The 19,788-nt window shown below is 45.3% G+C and overlaps 1 protein-coding gene across 1 annotated transcript; it reads right to left on the bottom strand.

Annotated features, from left to right (window-relative positions):
- Positions 1 to 357: 357 nt before the first annotated feature.
- Positions 358 to 18,935, bottom strand: DHX33 (DEAH-box helicase 33). Its single transcript, XM_055001412.1, has 12 exons — positions 18,648 to 18,935; positions 15,814 to 15,974; positions 13,603 to 13,830; positions 12,624 to 12,794; positions 11,944 to 12,129; positions 10,313 to 10,424; positions 8,631 to 8,790; positions 8,060 to 8,148; positions 5,925 to 6,052; positions 3,660 to 3,863; positions 2,071 to 2,157; positions 358 to 1,336 (listed from the first exon to the last, which is right to left on the bottom strand). The coding sequence occupies exons 1-12, from the start codon at positions 18,889 to 18,891 to the stop codon at positions 1,028 to 1,030; spliced, it is 2,079 nt and encodes a 692-aa protein (XP_054857387.1). The 5' UTR covers positions 18,892 to 18,935; the 3' UTR covers positions 358 to 1,027.
- Between the last annotated feature and the right edge of the window lie 853 nt (positions 18,936 to 19,788).

The following is a 19,788-nucleotide window of genomic DNA, read 5'->3' as shown; positions in this document are numbered from 1 at the left end:
GTTTGTAGTCTCACTCTTCCATGAAAGCTCCCTGGGTGACTTGGGCCCAGTCACGCACTCTCAGCTGAACCCACCTCACAGAGTTGTTGGGAGGATAAAATGGCGGAGAACAATGCAAGCTGCTTTGGGTCTCCATTTTGGGAGAAAGTAAATAAATGAAATAAGTACAGAGAATGCTATGCTTCCAAGTGATTAATGACAGTCTCCCCACACATCAAGGGTGGAGCTTCCAAACAAGAGATTAACACCTCCTTCTTGAAAAGAAAGGCTTAAAAAAAACACAATAGTTTAATTCATGATAATTGCAGATGGGTAGCCATGTCAGTCTGTAGCCGCTTTAAAGAAAGGAGTCTAGGGGCACCTTAACACCTAAAAACATTTTTAGTTATAATAACCAACAAAAACTGGTGCAGGAATAAATTATGTTAGTTGCTAAGGTATCCCTGGACTCCTTTTTAATTCCTGTTACTATCACATAGAAACTTAAAATACAGTTGTTGGCCAAGCCTGAGAAATGGCCGTCACATACATACACAAACCCCTATCAACTATGGGTTCTTGTCTCTTTGTTTGGAGAAATGCCGGTCCTCTTTTCTTCTTCAAAGGAAAAGGTAAGATATCTTAACAGTGCAATCCTAAACTGAGTGACACCATTCTATGTCAATAGGCTTGGAAGGGTGTAATTCTGTTAGGGACTGCACTATAAAACACACTCCTGGAGTATCAACAAAGGATCATTACTCAAAGAACACTGCCGTTCATGTGGATAGCTGCTTCCATCAAGGGGTAGTTTACCACCTTGCGCCACTTGCCTGCACAAATATCCATTTTGGAAAATACAATGGGCTAGAGGTGCTCATTTACACAGTGCAAAGCTGCCTAGGCTATCTGGAAAGTCACGAGGTCCAATCGCTGAAGAACCCACACTCGTTAGTGGGTACCTGATTGGCACAGCAGAGTTCCTGTATGTTGGGTTACCCAAAATTCAGACCCCAAATTCGTCTTCCATGCTTTGCATTCCCTAGCATCAGTTCTTGGCTGCTCTGAGCTTCCGGCGGAAATATTCGGGGGCAGCGTCATACAGCCAATCAGCATCCACCACGCAAAGGTCCCGCATGTAGCACTTGTTGGTGTGGAGCAGTTCATTGTATGTGACACAAGCTGGCTTGCAGTGGAAGAGGACGGAGGAAGGGTGGATGGCCACCGGCTGGTGGGTGTCCGTAGTGGCGTAGGTCCCATCCGGCTGCAGCTCGGCCGTGTTCATGAAGAGGCTGTAAGCCAGGCAGCGGCGGATGTTTCCCGTGTCAGATCGGGAAGATTCCAGCGGTATCGAAAGCTGTAGGTGGCAGGTGGGGGGAGGGCATGACAATGTTGGTTTATGGGAATGCTGTTTTTCAGTTGCACGATCAGACTCCCCTCCCAATAATGCTGAGACTCTATTGCTTTCCTTAATTACATGGACATTTCATTCCACCACTGGGCAAAAGATATAACCGTGTAACTGACCAAGCCCATAACTGACAACTGCCCAGTAAAGGTTAGGCTGTTATGCATGTCAGAAAACGGGGCCTTTTCCGTGGTGGCCTTTCCTTTGTGAAATTCCTTCCAGATCCATTCTACTGGCAGTAAAAGGGCAGAAAAAAGCCTTTCCTTTCCTTTCCCACTTAGAATCTCCATGATACATAGATCTTAAGCAGCAGAATTATTTAACCTATTGCTTAGGGAATATAAGGACTGAGATGAATTCCGTAACTTGAGAATCCCTATCATTCCATAAAAAGGTTATTCCCTCAGACACACGTAATCCAGTCCAGTCCATTAAAAAGGGAGGGGGGTTAACCTTTTGGGCTGTACATTGTTGAGTTTAACAAGTCATCTCCTGCTTCTAAGCAGTTTAGGTGATGAATTTATTGAAATTTTAAATGTTTAGTTGAATTATGTTGCTTAAAAAAAACATGTTACAAGCTATCTGGGACACATGCAGGTCAAAAAATAGGGTATTAAAACAAAGAAAAATGGGAAGGTTTATAAATAACAACTTAATAGATTTGGGAGCTGCTCTGTAGTTACCTTCAAGCAAATATCTCGCAGCTGAGCTCTTATGTCAGAAACCAGCATCATGTTCCGGCCATTCACAAAGTTTTCTTTACACCATTCCTGCGAAGGGGAGAGAAAGAAAACAGGGCATCTTGTTAGGATCAGGAAATCAAGCATTTCAGCTTTTCATTTTCTGTTTATCAATCAAGTACATGTTTTTCTGCAAAAAGTTCAGGGTGGAAACCATGGTTCTCTTTCCCCCCTTTTATCCTCACAAGAACCCCGTGAAGTAGGTTAATTTTCTTCGGTTGCCATCAGCTGGATTTTTATTGGCATACTGATTCCTCTTTGACTATTGATATTTTATGATTTTCTACAAATTAATTATGCATTAAATTATGCATTATGCATTAAATTATGCATTACACACACAAAAAAGATTTTCTGTGGCCTGTACTGAATCTATCGCCCATCACTCTTACTTTGTTTGGTTCCTGAATTCTAGCATAAAGGGAGGAAAGAGAAATGTCCATTAGATTGGAGAAAACAGAGGCGAGGGACGGGAGGCACCTCCCTCGTGCTTCTTCCTGCCCACAGCCATTTTCTTGTGAGGATAAAAGGGGGGGGGGAAACAGGGTTTTGTTTTTTTCAATCTTTCCAGTAGAAAAATTGGAAAATTTGGGAGATCAATGAAGAAACCCTACTATTAATTTTTTTCTTTCAGAATTAGTAAAGGCAAGGTTTTTCACATTCAAAATGTATAGCATGATATATTGTCCCAAAGTAGCAACATTCTGGGAAAGAGTTCTAAACGAAATCAAAACAATCACAGGCTTGCATATTTCCATTTCACCAGAGACCTTGCTCCTAAACACATGGGCATTAACATGAGGTACACAGATTAAGACACGAACTACGTCGATCCTGTTATCAGCTGCCAAAGCAGCCATTGCCACCCACTGGACAAAGGTAAATGCTTCAGTTCTTTCTATATGGCATAAAAAATCATGAGACAATTACACTATGGCTGCCGTTACAGATAATCTCTCACGAATAGACTCCCAGGTAACATCAAGAGACTTTATACCTAGCTGGTACCCAATCTTAGAATGCCTAATGAAACAACAAGAAATCCCCAAAAGACTTAAAGATCCAGATCTGTGGTAAATTGGAAGTATATAATTCCTCTATATCTCCACTACTAGTTATACACATCGACTTCTACATGCTCAGATACAATAGCACATAACAGGATGGATATTCAATACAGTAAGATATAATCATTGCTCTATGACTGTATATGAATTGTAAATATATGTTATTTATGACTCTATGAATGTATAATAATTTAGGAAACATATTGAGTGTAATAATTGTTTATAAATACCTATTCTTGTAAATGTTATTTGTATTATTGGTGATTTTGAAAATAATAAAGAATTTGGAAAAAAAATATAGCATGAAAAGTATTGCATATACGTCATTTTCCCCATAATTTCTGTCCCGCCCCTCCAAAAAATGGGGGAAACACTCCCCCAGCCATGACTTCAAAACTTTCCAACATTTTTAATTAGAGATGAGCCATCTACCCCAGCCCTGAGAAATGGGCCATGAGCCCCTACCCGATTGCCACTGATATTTTTGAAGGCTCGGTAGATGTTGAGCAACGTGATGTGGTCCCCTTCGCTGGAGATAAACTTTTTGCGGACGGTCTGAACTTCATCCCGACGAGATGGGGGGTTGTAGAGAACGCTGTCCACGGACAGCAGTGAGACGATGGTCAAGATCTCCTCTGAGCAGTGAAACCTAGGGGACAGCAGGATGGTCTGTGGAGAACACACAGAGGAGCAGCTTTGATTAGTAGGTTCAGCCAAGAAAATGAACTGGATTGGCTTGAAAATCAGGTACAGGAAGGGCTTTGCCTTCAAGGCAGCATACCAGCAAGTCAGGTAGCTCATTTGATGGAACAATTCTCCGTACAATATAAAATAATATTCCCTGCACCTAGAAAACTAGTGTATCAAGGAGGAGCATTTTAGACTGGCCTTTTCCCTGACATGCTAGCTTTCTAGAACCCTTCTCTATCGGGCTTAGAAAACTAACATGTCAGGGAAAATGTGCGTTGGCTAAGCTAGAACCCTCCTCTTTGATAGGTTTATTTCTCTGCATGCTGGGAAATTATATGGGGGAATATTCAGTCACAGAGTCCCAATTGGCAGTCTGAGATGGAATATCTCACCACAGAAAGAACTAGATTGGAGCCATGCTGGACAGTGCTGCTGTATGATTATCCTGTCTTTCTTTCAGGGAGTTCAGGGCCGCATATGTGGTTCTTCTCTTCTCTGTTTTACTCTCACAACAGCCCTGTGAAGTAGGTAAGGGCCGAAAGACAAAGTGACTGGCCTGAGGTCAGTGTGCTACACAGCAGAGTGGATATTGGAACCAAAATATCACCAGGTCTGGTTCCACACTACTATCTAGGCGATGCACTCTTTGGTTCTAGCTCTGCCATTGATTCATCAGGTCACCTCAGGATAACCACCTAAGATAGATGTTTCCTCACTCACTGCATACAAGATTTAAAAAAAAAACCTTGCAAGATGATTTGTTTGGAACCGGATAGATACGAGGGCCAGTGTGCATTTCGATGGTGGCCTAGGACAACGACCCACAAGCCTGAAAATATCTTTATTAACAAGGATTCTCCTCGCTAGGAAAAAAACACACATTCACCACCACTAGTGCCAAGAAGAAAAAAGACTGTTTTCCACCAATGCTTGTTATTAACATCACTGTTAAGAACATGGACATGAACGACATTTTTCTACAAGGCTACTGAACGCTCTCCTGCATACTCTTCAGGGAGCCTCTCTTGGGGGACTTTGTGCCAAGCCTAGCAGCAATTCTTGCAGTTAAGAGCTGTGCCAGGGGACAGAGGTTCTTGTCTGTCCCTCCCCCACACTTCCTCTTGCAGGTCTCTTCTCAGAACTGCAGATCAACAAGGTCCTCTTTAGGGGATTAAGCTGAAAAGGACTGTTACAATTCCATTCTACTATATAAAAGGCAAACCATATTCCTGACAACTCACCTCCTACCTTGGTGCACCTCCAGAGGGCGCTGCCGTGGAGGGAAGCCCAGACAAGGCAGCCCATCCCTCCAGAGAGCGCACTGTGGCGGGAAGCCCAGGCCGGGATCAGGCACAGAGTAGGTGGCAATGCCCCCCCGCTTCACTGGCTCGGATCAGTAGGGGAGCAGGTGGCAATGCTCGCCCCCCTTCACCTGGCCGGGATCAGGAGTGGAGCAAGAGGCAATGCCTGCCCCTCTTCACCCGGCTGAGATCAGGAGCGGAGCAGGTGGCAGTGCCCACCCCCACTTCACCCGGCTGGGATAAGTAGCGGAGCAGGTGGCAATGCCCGCCCCTCCCCCCATTCACCCAGCTGGGATCAGTCACAGAAGAGGCAATGCCCACCTGCCCGCCCTCCCCTTTCTGGAGTCTGTTGTACTTCTTCCCACAACGGGCTTTGTTACTAGTTTATAATGAATATGGAAGGCAGAAGAAGGAAGGGAGGCCGTTCCAAACCTGAACAACCTGGCCAAGCAGCAGCACCTCTTTGGCTAATTCACAGGGTAAGGCTTGACTTCCAAATGTCCCAAACCCCACTGTCCCCTTCCTGTGTGTTAACAAATGAGAGTGAAACAAAACTGAACAGCATGGCCTTCTTTGGGAGCAGCAGACAAAAAGGGAACACCGAATCGGAACGTGCAGCTTTGCTTTCTTCCACATTTCTCGGATGCTGATGAGCAAGAAAGCAAAAGCAATAAGGGAGGATCTAATTTCCTCCTCCGTAAGGGAAAAACAAACAAAGGCCATCCTGTAAATATTTTACTTTGGAGAACTTGGGTTCCAGAGGAAATGCCGCCATCTTCCTTCCCAGTGCGGTGAGGATGAGCTGGTCGTCTTTTCTTTCCACCGCTCCCAAGAGGGCCAGCTGCTCGATAGCTGCTTGAATGGCCTCTGTTAAGACAAAGAGTGGTGAGGATCGCTGCTACTATCGTTTCCTAGAGGGACAAGTGATAGGTATCGGAGACGTACAGATCACAGCTAAGAAGACCAGGTAACCCGGTACCATTGAGAGTGTTGGTGCTCACTTTGAAAACCCCAGGTAGCTTGGGATCGGGGAACCGGAGGACCATCTTTTGCTTTACTTTCCAGCTCACCATTTAAGGTGGATAACCTCAAAGCCTGTTCTTTGTGCCCCTGCCCACAGCAATGGTGTAGGGGGTGCCCAGAGAACGGATCTTTTCACTGGTTGCATCCTATGGAATATCCTTCCCCTTGAAAGTCACATGGTGCTTACTCTGCTAGCATTGAGATGCCAGGCTATACCAATGCAATCCTACGCAGGGATACTCCAATCTACAGGCAGACTACAGGTAGTCCCTTATGTAAGTACCCGGTCATTACTGACCCATGGGGGGACATCGCATCACAATGTTTTCTTGGCAGACTTTTTGTTACGGGGTGGTTCGCCGTTGCCTTCCCCAGTCATCTACACTTTACCCCCAGGAAACTGGGTACACAATTTACCAACCTCAGAAGGATGGAAGGCTGAGTCAACCTTAAGCTGGCCACTTGAACCCGGCTTCTGCCAGGATCGAACTCGGGTCGTGAGCAGAGCTTGGCCTGCAGTACTGCAGCTTACCACTCTGCGCCACGGGGCTCTTCAATCTAAGCCCTCTGAAAATCAATGAGGCTAGACTGGAAGCACACTGCATAGGAATACTCTGTACATCATTGTCTGCTGGCCTCTCTCATCTTAACTTTGGATAGTTTTAGAAACTGATGGTACATATATCACTGGTGGGATGCAAAACTAGTCTTGGTGGGACATAGGGTTTTCATAACAGTTACTAAGAATGTGCTCTCCCTCAACTCTGTCCATCTGCAAGTATGACTGCAAACCCTACCTGCCGTGGATTATCCATCTGTGACCTTTTGGCATGGTGGTATTTAGTTCTATTTATTCACTTCATTCATACCCCACCTTTCTCCCCCAACAGGGACCCAAAGCACCTGACATTGTCTTCTCTTCCACTACATCCTCATAACAACCTTATGAGGTAGGTTAGGCTGAGAGTATGATTGGCCCAACGTCACCCAGTGAGCTTCCATGGCAGAGTGGGGATTCGAACCTGGGTCAACCAGGTACTAGTCTGACACTTTAACTGATATCCCACAGGTCCAGCCTATCTACGGGACTGCCTCCCTCCCTACGTTCCTCCATGGCAACTTTGCTCATCTGAACAGGGTCTCCTGCAAGTGCTGCCCTGCACATGGGAGAAATCAACAGCAGCCTGTACGTGGGTGTTCTTTGTGGTGGCCCCTATGTTGTGGAATGGCCTGCCTGAGGAGAGCAGAAGAGCCCCTACTCTTCTAGTTTTCCACAAACAATGCAAAAATTAACTATTAAAGAAGACTTTTGTATTGTAGGGAGGGGATCTCAGATGCCTCGCTAATGAGTTAGGGACCATAGACTTCACCACTATGTTGCCTTATGTACTATCTGTTGTCTTAAATATGTGCTCCTATGAGCTACTTGTGCTTCATGTGGCCTAATGTCAGCCCTAGAATTGCTTATGTTCTGTTTCAGCATTTCTTCAACTCTGTATTGGATTCCTGCTAATGCTATGACTTTGTAAACTTGTGTTTATCTACCCTATGGCATTATTTATGGGAATGTCCTTGATATTAACTGCACTAATCTCACACTGTGTAATCTGCCTTGAGTCTCAGTGAGAAAGGCAGACTATAAATGACATAAAATAAATAAAATAAATAAATAAAATAAAAATAAAAGCCTGTAAACATATAAATGTCCTTGAAAAAGTGGGTTTTTTTCTTCTATCATAGTGCGATCCAGGTCTTCTTTTTTAAAAATTATTTATTTGATTCCCCACTTCTCCACTTGAAGCCAATTGGGTGACCTTGTCTCCTGCCCTCATGCAGCTGGAGCTTGCTTACCTGGAGAAGGTTTGGACATAAAGTCAAAGGTGAGAATGTTCGGAATCCTCAGAGCCAGGAGGTGAAGCATCACGCTGGCCAGGTTACACCTACACAGGAGAGAAATCCTGTGTTTTGCTTAAGGAAGCAAATCTTCTTTCTGCATATAAACACAGCTGGCTGGTGACCCCTTTGTGGCAGAAACGCACACTGTCCAGGAACCCACAAAAGATGGTTTTTATTGTTGCCCTAAGTTACAGAACTCTCTTCCCCTGGGAGATGCAACTGGCAACATTCTTGGAGGCCTCCTGGCACTACCTGAAAACATACCTGTTCCAGAAAGCCTTTGACATTAACAGACTGTTTAACACAAATGATTAGGCAACCTTTTTGGCCCTTGGGGCAAAACACACATATACTTGTAGAAATAATAGGTTGCATTCACCTCTACTTGCACTTGAGCTCTCCGGCAAGTGGAAATGCACCAAAAAATGGTCACATACAGCTACACAATTCACTACCTCTGATTCTACTGAGGGGGTCGATAACAGCCAATCCAAGGGCAGGAACCCAAAAGGAATTCAAGCCTCACCTTTGTATTTCGGGCACCGTCATTTTGTCAAACTTCTCAAACTCGTCTTCCGTGTACAGGCGGTAGCAAAGTCCGCTGTCCTCTCTTCCGGCTCGGCCTGCCCGCTGCCAGGCCTGTGCCTTTGACACTCTCTGGACTGCCAGCACTTCAAGCCCACTTTCTAAGAAAGAGCAGAAATCATCCACCATCACCAAAAAAAAAAAGTTTTCTGTTTGGGAATGCACTTCCTGATGGATAATCAATAGGGTAGCCATCTTGACATTAGAAAGCCAGTTTGGTGTTGTGGTTAAGAGCAGCAGGACTCTAATCGGGGGAACCGGGTTTGATTCCCCACTCCTCCACTTGAAGCCAGCTGGGTGACCTTGGGTCATTCATAGCTCTCTCAAAGCTCCCTCGGCCCTGCCCAACACACAGGGTGATTGTCGTGAGGATAATAATAACAAACTTTGTAAACCGCTTTGACTGTGGCATTAAGTTGTCCTGAACAGCAATATATAAATTGAATGTCATTATTATTATGATGTTATTAAATTTCTAGAGATTTGGGCAGAGTTTGGGGAGGAGAGGGAGAGCAGCAGGGATGTGATGCCGGAGTCCACCCTCCGAAACTGCCATTTTCTCCAGGGGAACTGATCACTGTAGTCTGGAAATATGTTGTAATTCTGAGAGCACTCCAGGCCTCACCTGGAGGCTGGCAACCCTAAAGATCAACAGCCACTGCAGAGCTGATATGATCTCTTTGGATCTAGCCAGATGGTGCCAATCTGAGGACGTTCCACTGACTGATCATTAAATTGCTACCAGATTAATCTGCATTCTTGCTCAAGATTATGCAGGTAGGAAAATAAGTATATTCAAGTATGCTAAAGACTGGAAGCTACAAGAATCAGTATGGATTGAAAAGGAGAGCGCGCAGCTCAGTGGTGGAGCCTCTGCTTTGTATGCAAAAACTCTTGGGGTGAAAACCCCCAGCATCTCCCATCAAAAGAATCTCCAGCAGATGTTTCTCTGCCTGGCATCCTGCAGAACGGCTGACAACTAGCCTTGAGCTGTAAGGACTGAAGGGCTAACCCCATACAAGACAGCCTCAAAGGTCTTTTCTTAGGAAGGGCAACCCCTAGCTCAGTGACAGAACATTTGCTTTGAGGCAGAAGGGTCCAAGTTCAATTCCCAGCATCTCCAAGTTATGAATCTCAGGTCAAAAGGCTGGGAAAAGATCCTTGAGAGGTTCTGCTGGGCAAGACTGGGTTAGAAGGACCAATGATGTGACTCAGCCCAAGGTAGCTGAGCACATCCTTCCAGGTTCAGCCCCCAGCTTTACCAGTTAAAGGATCAAAGGTACCAGGTGTTGGCGAAATCACCTCTCTGCTTGCGATCCTGGTGAGCTGGCAACCAGTCAAGGCAGACAACGCTGGGCTTGGACTTATCGATGGTCCCACCTCCCACTCAACATAAGGCAGCATTATATGATTTGCTGACATCACGACTATTTTTCTCTTTAATTTGCAAAGGACATTGCTTGCTCCCTATAACATTTATGCTCTCTTGCAGCACTCTGTGCATGCTTCCTTGCAGATCCGATCTGCTGTGTTCTCTCGCTCTCTCTCTTTGCCAATATCTGCTGCTCATGGCAGCTGCCTCCACCCTATTTTCTTGTACAGCTTTGCCCTACATATACTTACCAGGAGTGTACTTCTTTGCTTTCACCATGCCTGTGTCCACAACGTATTTTATGCCTGCAATGGTGATGGAGGTCTCAGCGATGTTTGTTGAGAGAATCACTTTGCGATAGCCCTGAGAGTACACAAGAGGGAGAAAAAGTGCAGAAGTTTTATCTAAAACGCTAGTGGCTGAGCGGGGCTTCCCTTTTGAGTGTGCTCAAAGCCTAAAGATAGAACTGGCGGAATCCAGCCCAATGGAGGAAGTATAGTTTTACGCAATGGAACAGGCCTGTACATTTGATATGCATATCACACAAGGCACGCATTCCTTTGTTTTTTTAAAAAAAGATGCGAGTATGTGTGTGTGTGCGTTAACTGAATTACGTTAAGAAAGCCAAACCAAAAATAACAATAGATGATTGTTGGCAATTAAATATCTAAATATCTAAGAACGGCCCTTCAAGCAAACTGCTACAAATCTCGTCCCCCTCTCCACACCTGCGGCTTGCAGCTTGTGTTAGCCAGCCCAGTGAATCAGGACAGACCCACAAAGTGTACCTTTGTTTTGTTGACTTACAATGGAATTTGTTTAAATTGGTTGTTTTGTATTTTGAAAACTTCTGTAAGCTGCTTTTGGTCCCATTGGGAAGAAAAGCAGCATAGAAATGGCCTGGTATAAAATGCTGACCCTTCTGGCTTCCAAAACGCTAAGCCCCAGCTCGAAGCATTCTGTAGTCTTACGCAGACTTGCCCCCCTCCTCCGTTTTGAACCTCTCTCTCCTGAGCTTCCTAAATTGAGCTCCTTAACATTAGCTCTACTCGGGGATGCTGAACTATTCTTTTTTATCTTAGTGAAGCTCATCAGGATAACATGATCTGAAAACCTTTCCTTGGCTAGATGCTGGTCGGGGTCCAAAGCACAAGTAACAGGAAAATTCAAGATTTCTGGTGTGCCCAGTGGGAGATTCAGTGCAGCGTGTTTAAACTGCAAACCCCTTCAGCTTTACCGCCAGCTGCTGTTTAAGCTCTCTGCCCATTTCAAAAGTGTGTTTTTCACATGGCGCTTGGAGAGCTGCTTTTTGAGAAAGATAAGATCAAAGTCCAACATGGGCTATTGGACTGGACACAGTTCTCCTGGCCTTTGAGAAGATTTGGTTTGTTTTCTGAATACACTACAGCAAGTTATCCATTTGGGCCAGGGGCATCCAAACTACAGCCCGCAAGGCAACACTGGACTACAGACCTTTTGTATCTGGCAGGTGAGCATATAATGGTTTTTAAATCCAAATAATTTGACCTAATCAGGGTTGCTAAGTGCCCTGATCAGCTCTCTCTATCTTATGGTGTGCCCAGAAGTAAATGCAAGCATGCCTGAAGTGACACGGACCCAAGACACTCTAGGACTTGTGAAGAAGGATTCAGCCTCCCCTTTAGACACAGAGTATCTATAAAGGGAAAACTTTATCCCTTTTAGAGGATCTAGAATGGATGGGACATGCATAACTTAGAAAGGACTGGAGGACTGGACCCTGTTCCCACCCACCCAATAGTCTCTGTACCTCATTGTGGCACTTGGACCAAAAAGCTGGGATGCCTCTGTTTGTCGAGTTAAAGAGAAAACATTGTGGCAGAGAAGTAGTGGCACATCCTACCTTGGGTGCGGCCTGGAAGACTCGGAACTGTTGGGAGTAGGGCAGGGAAGCATACAGAGGCATGACCACCATCGGTGCGCAGCCATCGGGAAGATGTTTTGCGATGTCACGACAAGTTTTAGTCATGGCTTCGATCTCTTCCTGACCCGTCAGAAACACCAAGATGTCCTGAGAAGATGGTGTTTCCTTTAAGCAGATAAAAGTGTAGATATTAACACAAAATATTAACAATTCACCAATTTCAAGTAGGTGGTTGTGCTGGTTTGCAGTAGAACAGCAGGATTTCAGTCCAGTGGCACCTTTGAGATCCAACAAGATCTTCAGGGCAGCTTTTGAGAGTCAAAGCTCTGATCTTCAGTAACACAGAGAACAAGGGAGAAGCGAAAGTGATTAAGGGGGCAATCCTAAGCATGTCTACTCAGTAGTACACCCTATGTTATTCAGCACAGCTTACTCCCAGGAAAATGTTCTTAGGTGTGCAGCCCAAAAATGTTCTTATAAAAATGTTGTGAGGGTCTGCAGTGCACATGGTCGGCAAAATGCGATTTTCAACCTGCAAATTCAGCTCTCTTGGGGCTTGGGGAAGTGCCTCATTCCTCTCAGCAAGTGGAGCTCAACTGTTCCTACATACAGACACAGCTGTAAATATACCCAGAGATCTATCAAAGCAGGTGCGGTACCTGATGGATCTGGAAGATTGTCACTAACGCAGCCTGGAGGTAATCGCTCTGAGGTTGTTTGGCATAGAAGATCTGGATGGGATGTTGCCGGCCTTCCAGGTACAAGACAGGTGCTCCATTAAAGTACTGGGAGAACTGGTCAACATCCATGGTAGCCGACATAACAATCACCTGTAAGAAAAGACCTCTTATTATTGCCCTTGAACAGAACTGGTACAAGATGCATAAAGCTGCCTTGGACTGAGTCAAGCCATCGATCTATCAAGGAGACGTTCTGCCGCTAAGCCATAGGTCTTTCCCGGATTCATGTTGGCTACTGTTAGCAAAGGAGTGCCAGGAGAGCTTAAAGGGAAAGGGCATTCAATAGACAAAACAACCAACTAGGGAGTGCTGCTTAGTGCATCAGTCTGGGAGAATTCATGGTGCTTCTTTGCTTTCCACACACAGATAATTGACATATTTTTGGCTAAGCCTGCAAGTCAGGATACCAGGGCACAATTTATTCCCCGTCTAGAATCCTACGTTTCAAGGAAAGATTCATCCATCCATCCATCCATCCATCCATTCATTAACCCACTTTTCTCCTTAGCTGGGAACACAGAGCAGCTTAAAGCATTGCTCTTTCTTTCTCCATTTTCCCACAAAAATAACCCAGTGAGGTAGGCTAGCCTGGGAGTTTGTGACAGACCCAAGGTCACCCAGCAAGCTTCCATGGAGGAAGTGAGGATTCAGTCCTGGGTCCAACACTCTATCCACTATACCATGCTGGTTCTCTAGTTCTGGCTGGTTGAAGGCCAAAGGAGGGAGAGGATCTCTTACATTCATTTCCACAAGAGCAGACCACGGTTTGCCATTATGTCCTAAGCTAACAAAGACAAGCCCTCTGTCCTGTCGTAGCACCATCACACACAAACAGACACTGAGGAGGCAATGCTATGAAGGAGCCCCTTTTCTCCTCCAGCTCCACTGCAACACTCACTTTTAGCGGCAATTTCCCCAAGTCTTTCCGCTTCTTCTGTGCCGCTTTCACCACCCCAAAGAGCACATCCGTGTGGATTGTCCTCTCGTGCGCTTCGTCCAAAACGACAACGCTGTACTTGTGTAGGAGAGGGTCCCCGATGGCTTCACGGAGCAGCATCCCGTCCGTCAGGAACTTGATTTTCGTCTCATCAGAAGTGAGATCCTCAAAGCGAACTGTGTAGCCGACCTGAGGAGAAGAGCCATAAAGGCAAGAGAGAACCTCACTGGCAAACAGCTGCTCAGTAAAACGTCCCACTGAACTTTGACTGCAACGAACCACCACAGTGTAGCGATAAAGACAGTGAGCTGTGAAAACTAGCACAGCACTGCAGTTAAGAAACTGAGCTATAAATTAAGGAGCCTTCGAAAAGCCATTTCCTGATAGCTACAGTCCCCCATCTGCAGCATGGGTATAATAATAATAGCCTATAAATATTGCAGTAACAATAGTAACTGAAGTAGTCTATACTATCAACCTCTAGCCGTTTCCCCACGTCTTAAAAATAGAACCCCACTTACGGAATGCTGGCGGCTTCTTCGCACAATTTCCGACGTCACCATTTCCAAAATGGAGGCAGGCAATTCTGAGTCCGTTTTTACGGCACCACAATGTCAGAAATCACACGAGGAAGCTGCCAGTGTTCCATGAATGGAGTACTATTTTTAAGATGTTGGGAAATGGCCACTCACAGCAAAGCAAGGCATGTAGAATCACAAGCAGTGCAATCCTAAGCAGAGTTACTCTAGTGTAAGCCCAATGAAATCAATAAGTTTAGACTGGAGTAACTCTGCTTAGGGATTGCACTGTAAATCACAGAGCAGGAAGGAGACCTCAACGGTCATCTAGTCCAACCCTTTGCACAATGCAGTAAAACCACAGCAACCCTCCCCCCTCCCCTAGTGATACCTGTTCAATGCCCAGAAGGTATAAAACCTCCAGGATCACTGACCAAACCGGCCTAGAGGAAAATTTCGTCCTAACCCCAAAGCAGCAATTGGCATTACCCTAGACACATAAGAAAGGCCCACGGGAGCCAAGCACTGGCTCATCTCACAATCTGCCTGTTCATATTAAGTCAATGACCAGCATTGCTAACAGATGGTCATCTATCCTCTCCTTAAATACCTCCAAGGAAAGAAAGCCAGTATCTCCGAAGGAAGCTTGTTCCACTTAGGAACCACTCTGTCAGGAACAACAACAACATTCGATTTATACACTGCCCTTCATGACAAATTAACACCCACTCAGAGCAGTTTACAAAGTATGACATTATTATCCCCACAACAAAACACCCTGTGAGGTGGGTGGGGCTGAGAGAGCTCTGAGAAGCTGTGACTGACCCAAAGTCACCCAGCTGGCTTCAAGCCGAGGAGTGCGGAAACAAACCCGGTCTCCAGATTAGAGCCCCACTACTCTTAACCACTATATCAAACTAATGCTTAGCTGATAACTCTTTTGATTTAATTTTAACCCGTTATTTCCGGTCCAATCCTCTAGGGTAACAGAAAGCAACTGCACTCCATCCTCTATGTGACAGCCCTTTAAATACTTGAAGAGGGCTATCATATCATTTCTCAGTCATCTCCGCTCCAGGCTAAACATACCCAACTCCACCAACCTTTCAAAGCAATGTGAATTGCTTTACACACTCTCAAATGTTATTACTATGAGCTCAGGACCCTAAGGCCCATTTCTGGAATGATTTCCCACTTTCCTTTCCTGGCTGGCATCCACCTTGCCTTATAGCCACCGAAGCTAACCATGGTAAACGCAACAGCTGCCTCGTAATCCAGAATCTGAAACAATGGTTTGAAGTGGGTTTGTGAACCACAGCTACAACTGAAATCTGGCTCATAATACATTTACGACCATAATCAATGTTGACAAAGGAAAGGGGAAAACAGAAAACGCGTCTTAAAGTTGGAATATGAAACTGCCTTATGCCGAGTCAGACCCAACTAGCTCAGTAGTCTGCTCTGCTGCAGCTCTCAGGCAGATCTTGATCTTTCCCAACACCTTTTACTCAAGATCCTTCAACTTGAAATGTCAGGAACTGAACCTTCACCATTCAAAGCATCTGTCCTACCAGTGAGACTTCGCATCTCCTGATCTGCAAACTACGGGAGGAATTATATGTCTCATTTAACACCCTCCCTGCAAGTGACATACCAGTTTCCCCAATTCTGTTTTCTTCTCATCCGAGACTCGAGTAGCCAAGGAGATGGCGGCAACACGTCGTGGCTGAGTCACAGCAATAACGCCCTGGCGTCCAATCCCCCCTTCGTAGAGGTACTGAGGGATCTGAGTTGTCTTCCCTGAACCTGTTTCCCCTGCAAAACAATTAAACAAGTAGCTTTGGGTATGTGGGTATCAATGTATTGTCAACTGCCCTGACCTGGATAGACCAAGCCAGCCCAGTCTTCTCAAATCTTGGACGCTAAGCAGGGTCCGCCTTGGTTATTAAGTCGATGGGAGACTACCAAGGAAATCCAGGGTCACTGTTCAAAGACAGGTAATGGTTCCCAGCTGATGGTTTTGTCAAATAGGAAATTGGAGGTGGGAGTGAAGAATGAATGACATGCCCAACCTGAGACAAGTTTGCCCCCTCCCTTTCCATTTCCTTTTTTGCAGTTTAACATTATGTCTGGTGAGGAGCTGTTCTTTCAGCACCACAGGGACACCGAAAGGAACCCATTAAATGTCCAGCCCTTTCTCCTATACATCTTTCGCTATTAGACGATAGGAACATCTGAGAGTGTGTCTTTTTACCATTTCCCTCTTCACAGCTTTGTGCTCTTTGTGTCATTAAACACTGCAAATTGCAACAGTATCCTCAAAAACGCTTTTACAGAAAGTAAATGTCGGGATATCAAGACTTGTATCCTTGCAAAATACTGGGGAATCTATTCCGATGGACTTATGGGAAAATGTATGGACTAAAGACATAAAATTTACAGGCTGCCAGGTACTGAGAGAAAATTGGTATAAAATGTTTTTAGATGGTAAATTACTCCTAAAGATATTGCAAGGATTAGTAGTGGTTACAGTGGACATTGCTGGAAGTGTCAGAATATGGACGCAACATTTTACCATATGTGGTGGACTTGTAAGGAATCACAAAATTACTGGATAAAAATACATGAAGAGATGCAAAAGATCCTCAAACTCAGAGTTGAATTAAATCCAAAAAGTATGCTCTTAAATATTTTACCAACTAATCTGAGAAAAGAACAAGGAGATCTCTTCCGTTATATGGTGACAGCAGCAAGAGTACTATTCGCAGGAAAATGGGAAACCGATGCTTGTCCTGGTCTCCCAGAGTGGAGAGAGAAGGTTCACGAATATGCTTCAATGGCCAAACTGACTACCTACTTACAAAATAGGCCAATAACCGACTTCTGGGAAAAAATGGAAGGATTTCTTTGATTATTTCGGTTAAACTAATGGATATAATAGCTTAGAGGGAGGGAGGGAGAGAGAAGGAGAAATGTTATGTATTTAGGTTCAGGGAAGCCAAATATGTAATAATTACTTTATTAGTTTAAAGAAACTTCAATGTTCTGATTGTTTTATTCCCAAGACTTTTATATCTGTACTGTTTATATACTTATTGGTTGTATGATTGTATAATTTTTAATTTACTGTCTAATTTAGAATTCGCATAACTTTTATACTATGCACTTACTTGGATCTGTTTTTTTCTTACTTTCTTTTCTTTAAATAAAATGTTTAATGTTAAAAAAAGGACTTGTATCCTGTGAACAAGATTCATGCACACTCCTGCAGAGCGTGCTTCCTCTTGCAATAGCACTTAAGTTTGTGAAAGATCAATGGTTTTCAATGAGCTTTGTTCTGTTACTAGTGCAACAGAAAGTATGCTCAGGGGCACAGACTATCTAGAGTGCACAGACTATGTTCGAAGAATGCCAGTCTAGGCTTTTTCTTGTATTAAAGATGCTTGACCCAAGCTGATTTCCTCTCTCAACCATGCAATAGGATGACCATGAGTTGTCTCTCATTATGAGCACAAATCTCCAATGTGAGGCTTGCTTTAATGCTTGATAGTCTGTGTTCCCTTTCCCCCTGTTTATTTATTTATTTAGTCTGCCCTTCTCACTGAGACTCAAGGCATTTTACACAGGGTGAGGCAGCATAGTAAATTTCAAAGCATTTCCCCAGGAGTAAGCCACTGAATGAAATGGGACTTCTGACCAAACATGCTCAGGATTGCTTCACAAGTTTCTATTTATCTCCACTTAAAATAAGAAAAATAAAAAGGAAGCTAGACATATGGTCCAGCCACATTAATCCAAGAGTTGCTGTGAGAAAGAAAACACATGGATGTGGAAACGCTGGAGCTTTTCAAAGAGAGGCAGGATTTTTAAAAAAAATTGTAAGATATAAATGTAAGTGATAATTTTTTTAAAAAATGAATAAAAATTAAAAGTAGTAGATCTAAAGGAATATCACTCACCTAAATCTAGACACCCGCCCCCCGCAGCTAGAGTAGGTGGGGTTATCCTAAGAGCTGCCCCCATGTCCTGAACAACAACAACATTTGATTTATATACCGCCCTGTGGGACAATTGAATGAGGGGAAGTGGAATTCGTCAAGCCTCTTTCTTGCACTGAAAGGGGGGGGGTCTCCAATTTTATTGTCCCACACATCCAGAAGGGGGGGGGGCTATTATAAACACTCATGCATAAATAGAAAAAAACAGAATTGAGACTCCATAAAACTCCACCCATCTTCCCCAGCCAAAGGTCTTTCTCCTATAAAACTTATGGCTAGAACCAGAGGGGTGGGGCATCGCAGGCACCGCCCCTTTCCTGAATAGGTGAACCTGAACCAGAAAGGGCGAGGCTACACTAGGCTCCGCCCCGTCACGGAGCCACGCCCCTAGTTCCACACCGCAGAGGCGCCCCCCCCCCGCGCAGGGGGCGTGCCTCCCCGAAGCTCCGCCCAGCGCTGAGGTGGGGGAGGGGTTTTCCTTTTCCCTCACCGATGAGGATGGCGCGGTCGAGGCTGCGCAGCTGGCCGAGCAGCGTCCCTCGCGCCTGGAAGATGGGCAGGCTGCGGCGCTGGCTCTCGACCCCCGAGGCGGGAGGAGGCTGCCGCTTGCCTCCTCCGGGCGCTGGCGGCGGCATCACCAGCATCGCTCTGCGGAAGCTCGAGCCGAAGGGCGCCGCGGCGGACGCCAGCTTCGGCCTCTTGGACGGGGGCAGCTCGCCGCCCCGCTGAGGCATCGTCTCCGCCGCCGGGAATCAGTTCCCGGCAACGGCAGCGTCGCCGTCAGAGAGCATGCCGGCGGCTCCGCGCGGAGGGCCGGCGCTACCGGGGGCTGGTTCCTGCTGGGTATTGTAGTCCGTTAAAGCACGCATGCGCTGTGCTTTCACGTCTTGTGCGACTTCCTCTGCAGGCGAGAGGGAAGCTTTTTAAAAGGACTCTGGGGAAGGTGACACATGCGCAGGAAGCTTCTCTGGCTCTAAATTAGTCCTTGAGTGACAATGTTTGGCGTGTGCCCCTTGCTTCCACTCTTTAAATGAACCACGGAAGTAATAAATGCAGAAACGTTGAGCCTGTTTGGGTTGCCAGCTCCAACCTGGGAAATTCATTGCAATATGCAGTGCCTCTGCAGGATTTCACCTAGAATCTATAGTATACCATACAGTCTGCCCTTTGGAGCTGCAATTTTTTTCCAGGGAAACTCGTCTCTGGTCTGGAAACGTTGCCGTTCTAGATTACTAGGCCCTACTCAGAGTTAAGCAACAACTGATAATAAATCAATTGGGGAGGGGGAGGGAGTCCTTCTGGAGGCAGTTACTATACATTAAATTAAAGGCAGTATCAAGTATTTTAATAAATCTCTAAACAGCAACCACAGAGGAGCACTGATTCAGACTGGGAACATGGGGGTGGGATGGGGAGCCCTTCTGTGCCTAAATCTCACACATCAATCTGCTATTTGCCTTATTGCCTCTGTATGTTGCCTGTTTCTTCCAATGAGCCCAACCTTTTCTAAAATGAATCATACCAGTACTGTGGTGCTGGTTTCGGAACACGCTCTGATTCAGTTTGAGGCCTTGTACAGCTGTTTAGAAAACGGGGGAAAAGTTTGAATGATCACATTACAGAACTTTTAG

This window comes from Eublepharis macularius, chromosome 17 (assembly GCF_028583425.1).
Source record: "Eublepharis macularius isolate TG4126 chromosome 17, MPM_Emac_v1.0, whole genome shotgun sequence".
NCBI classification, from domain to species: domain Eukaryota; kingdom Metazoa; phylum Chordata; class Lepidosauria; order Squamata; family Eublepharidae; genus Eublepharis; species Eublepharis macularius.
This window is presented reverse-complemented; position numbering and strand designations above follow the sequence as displayed.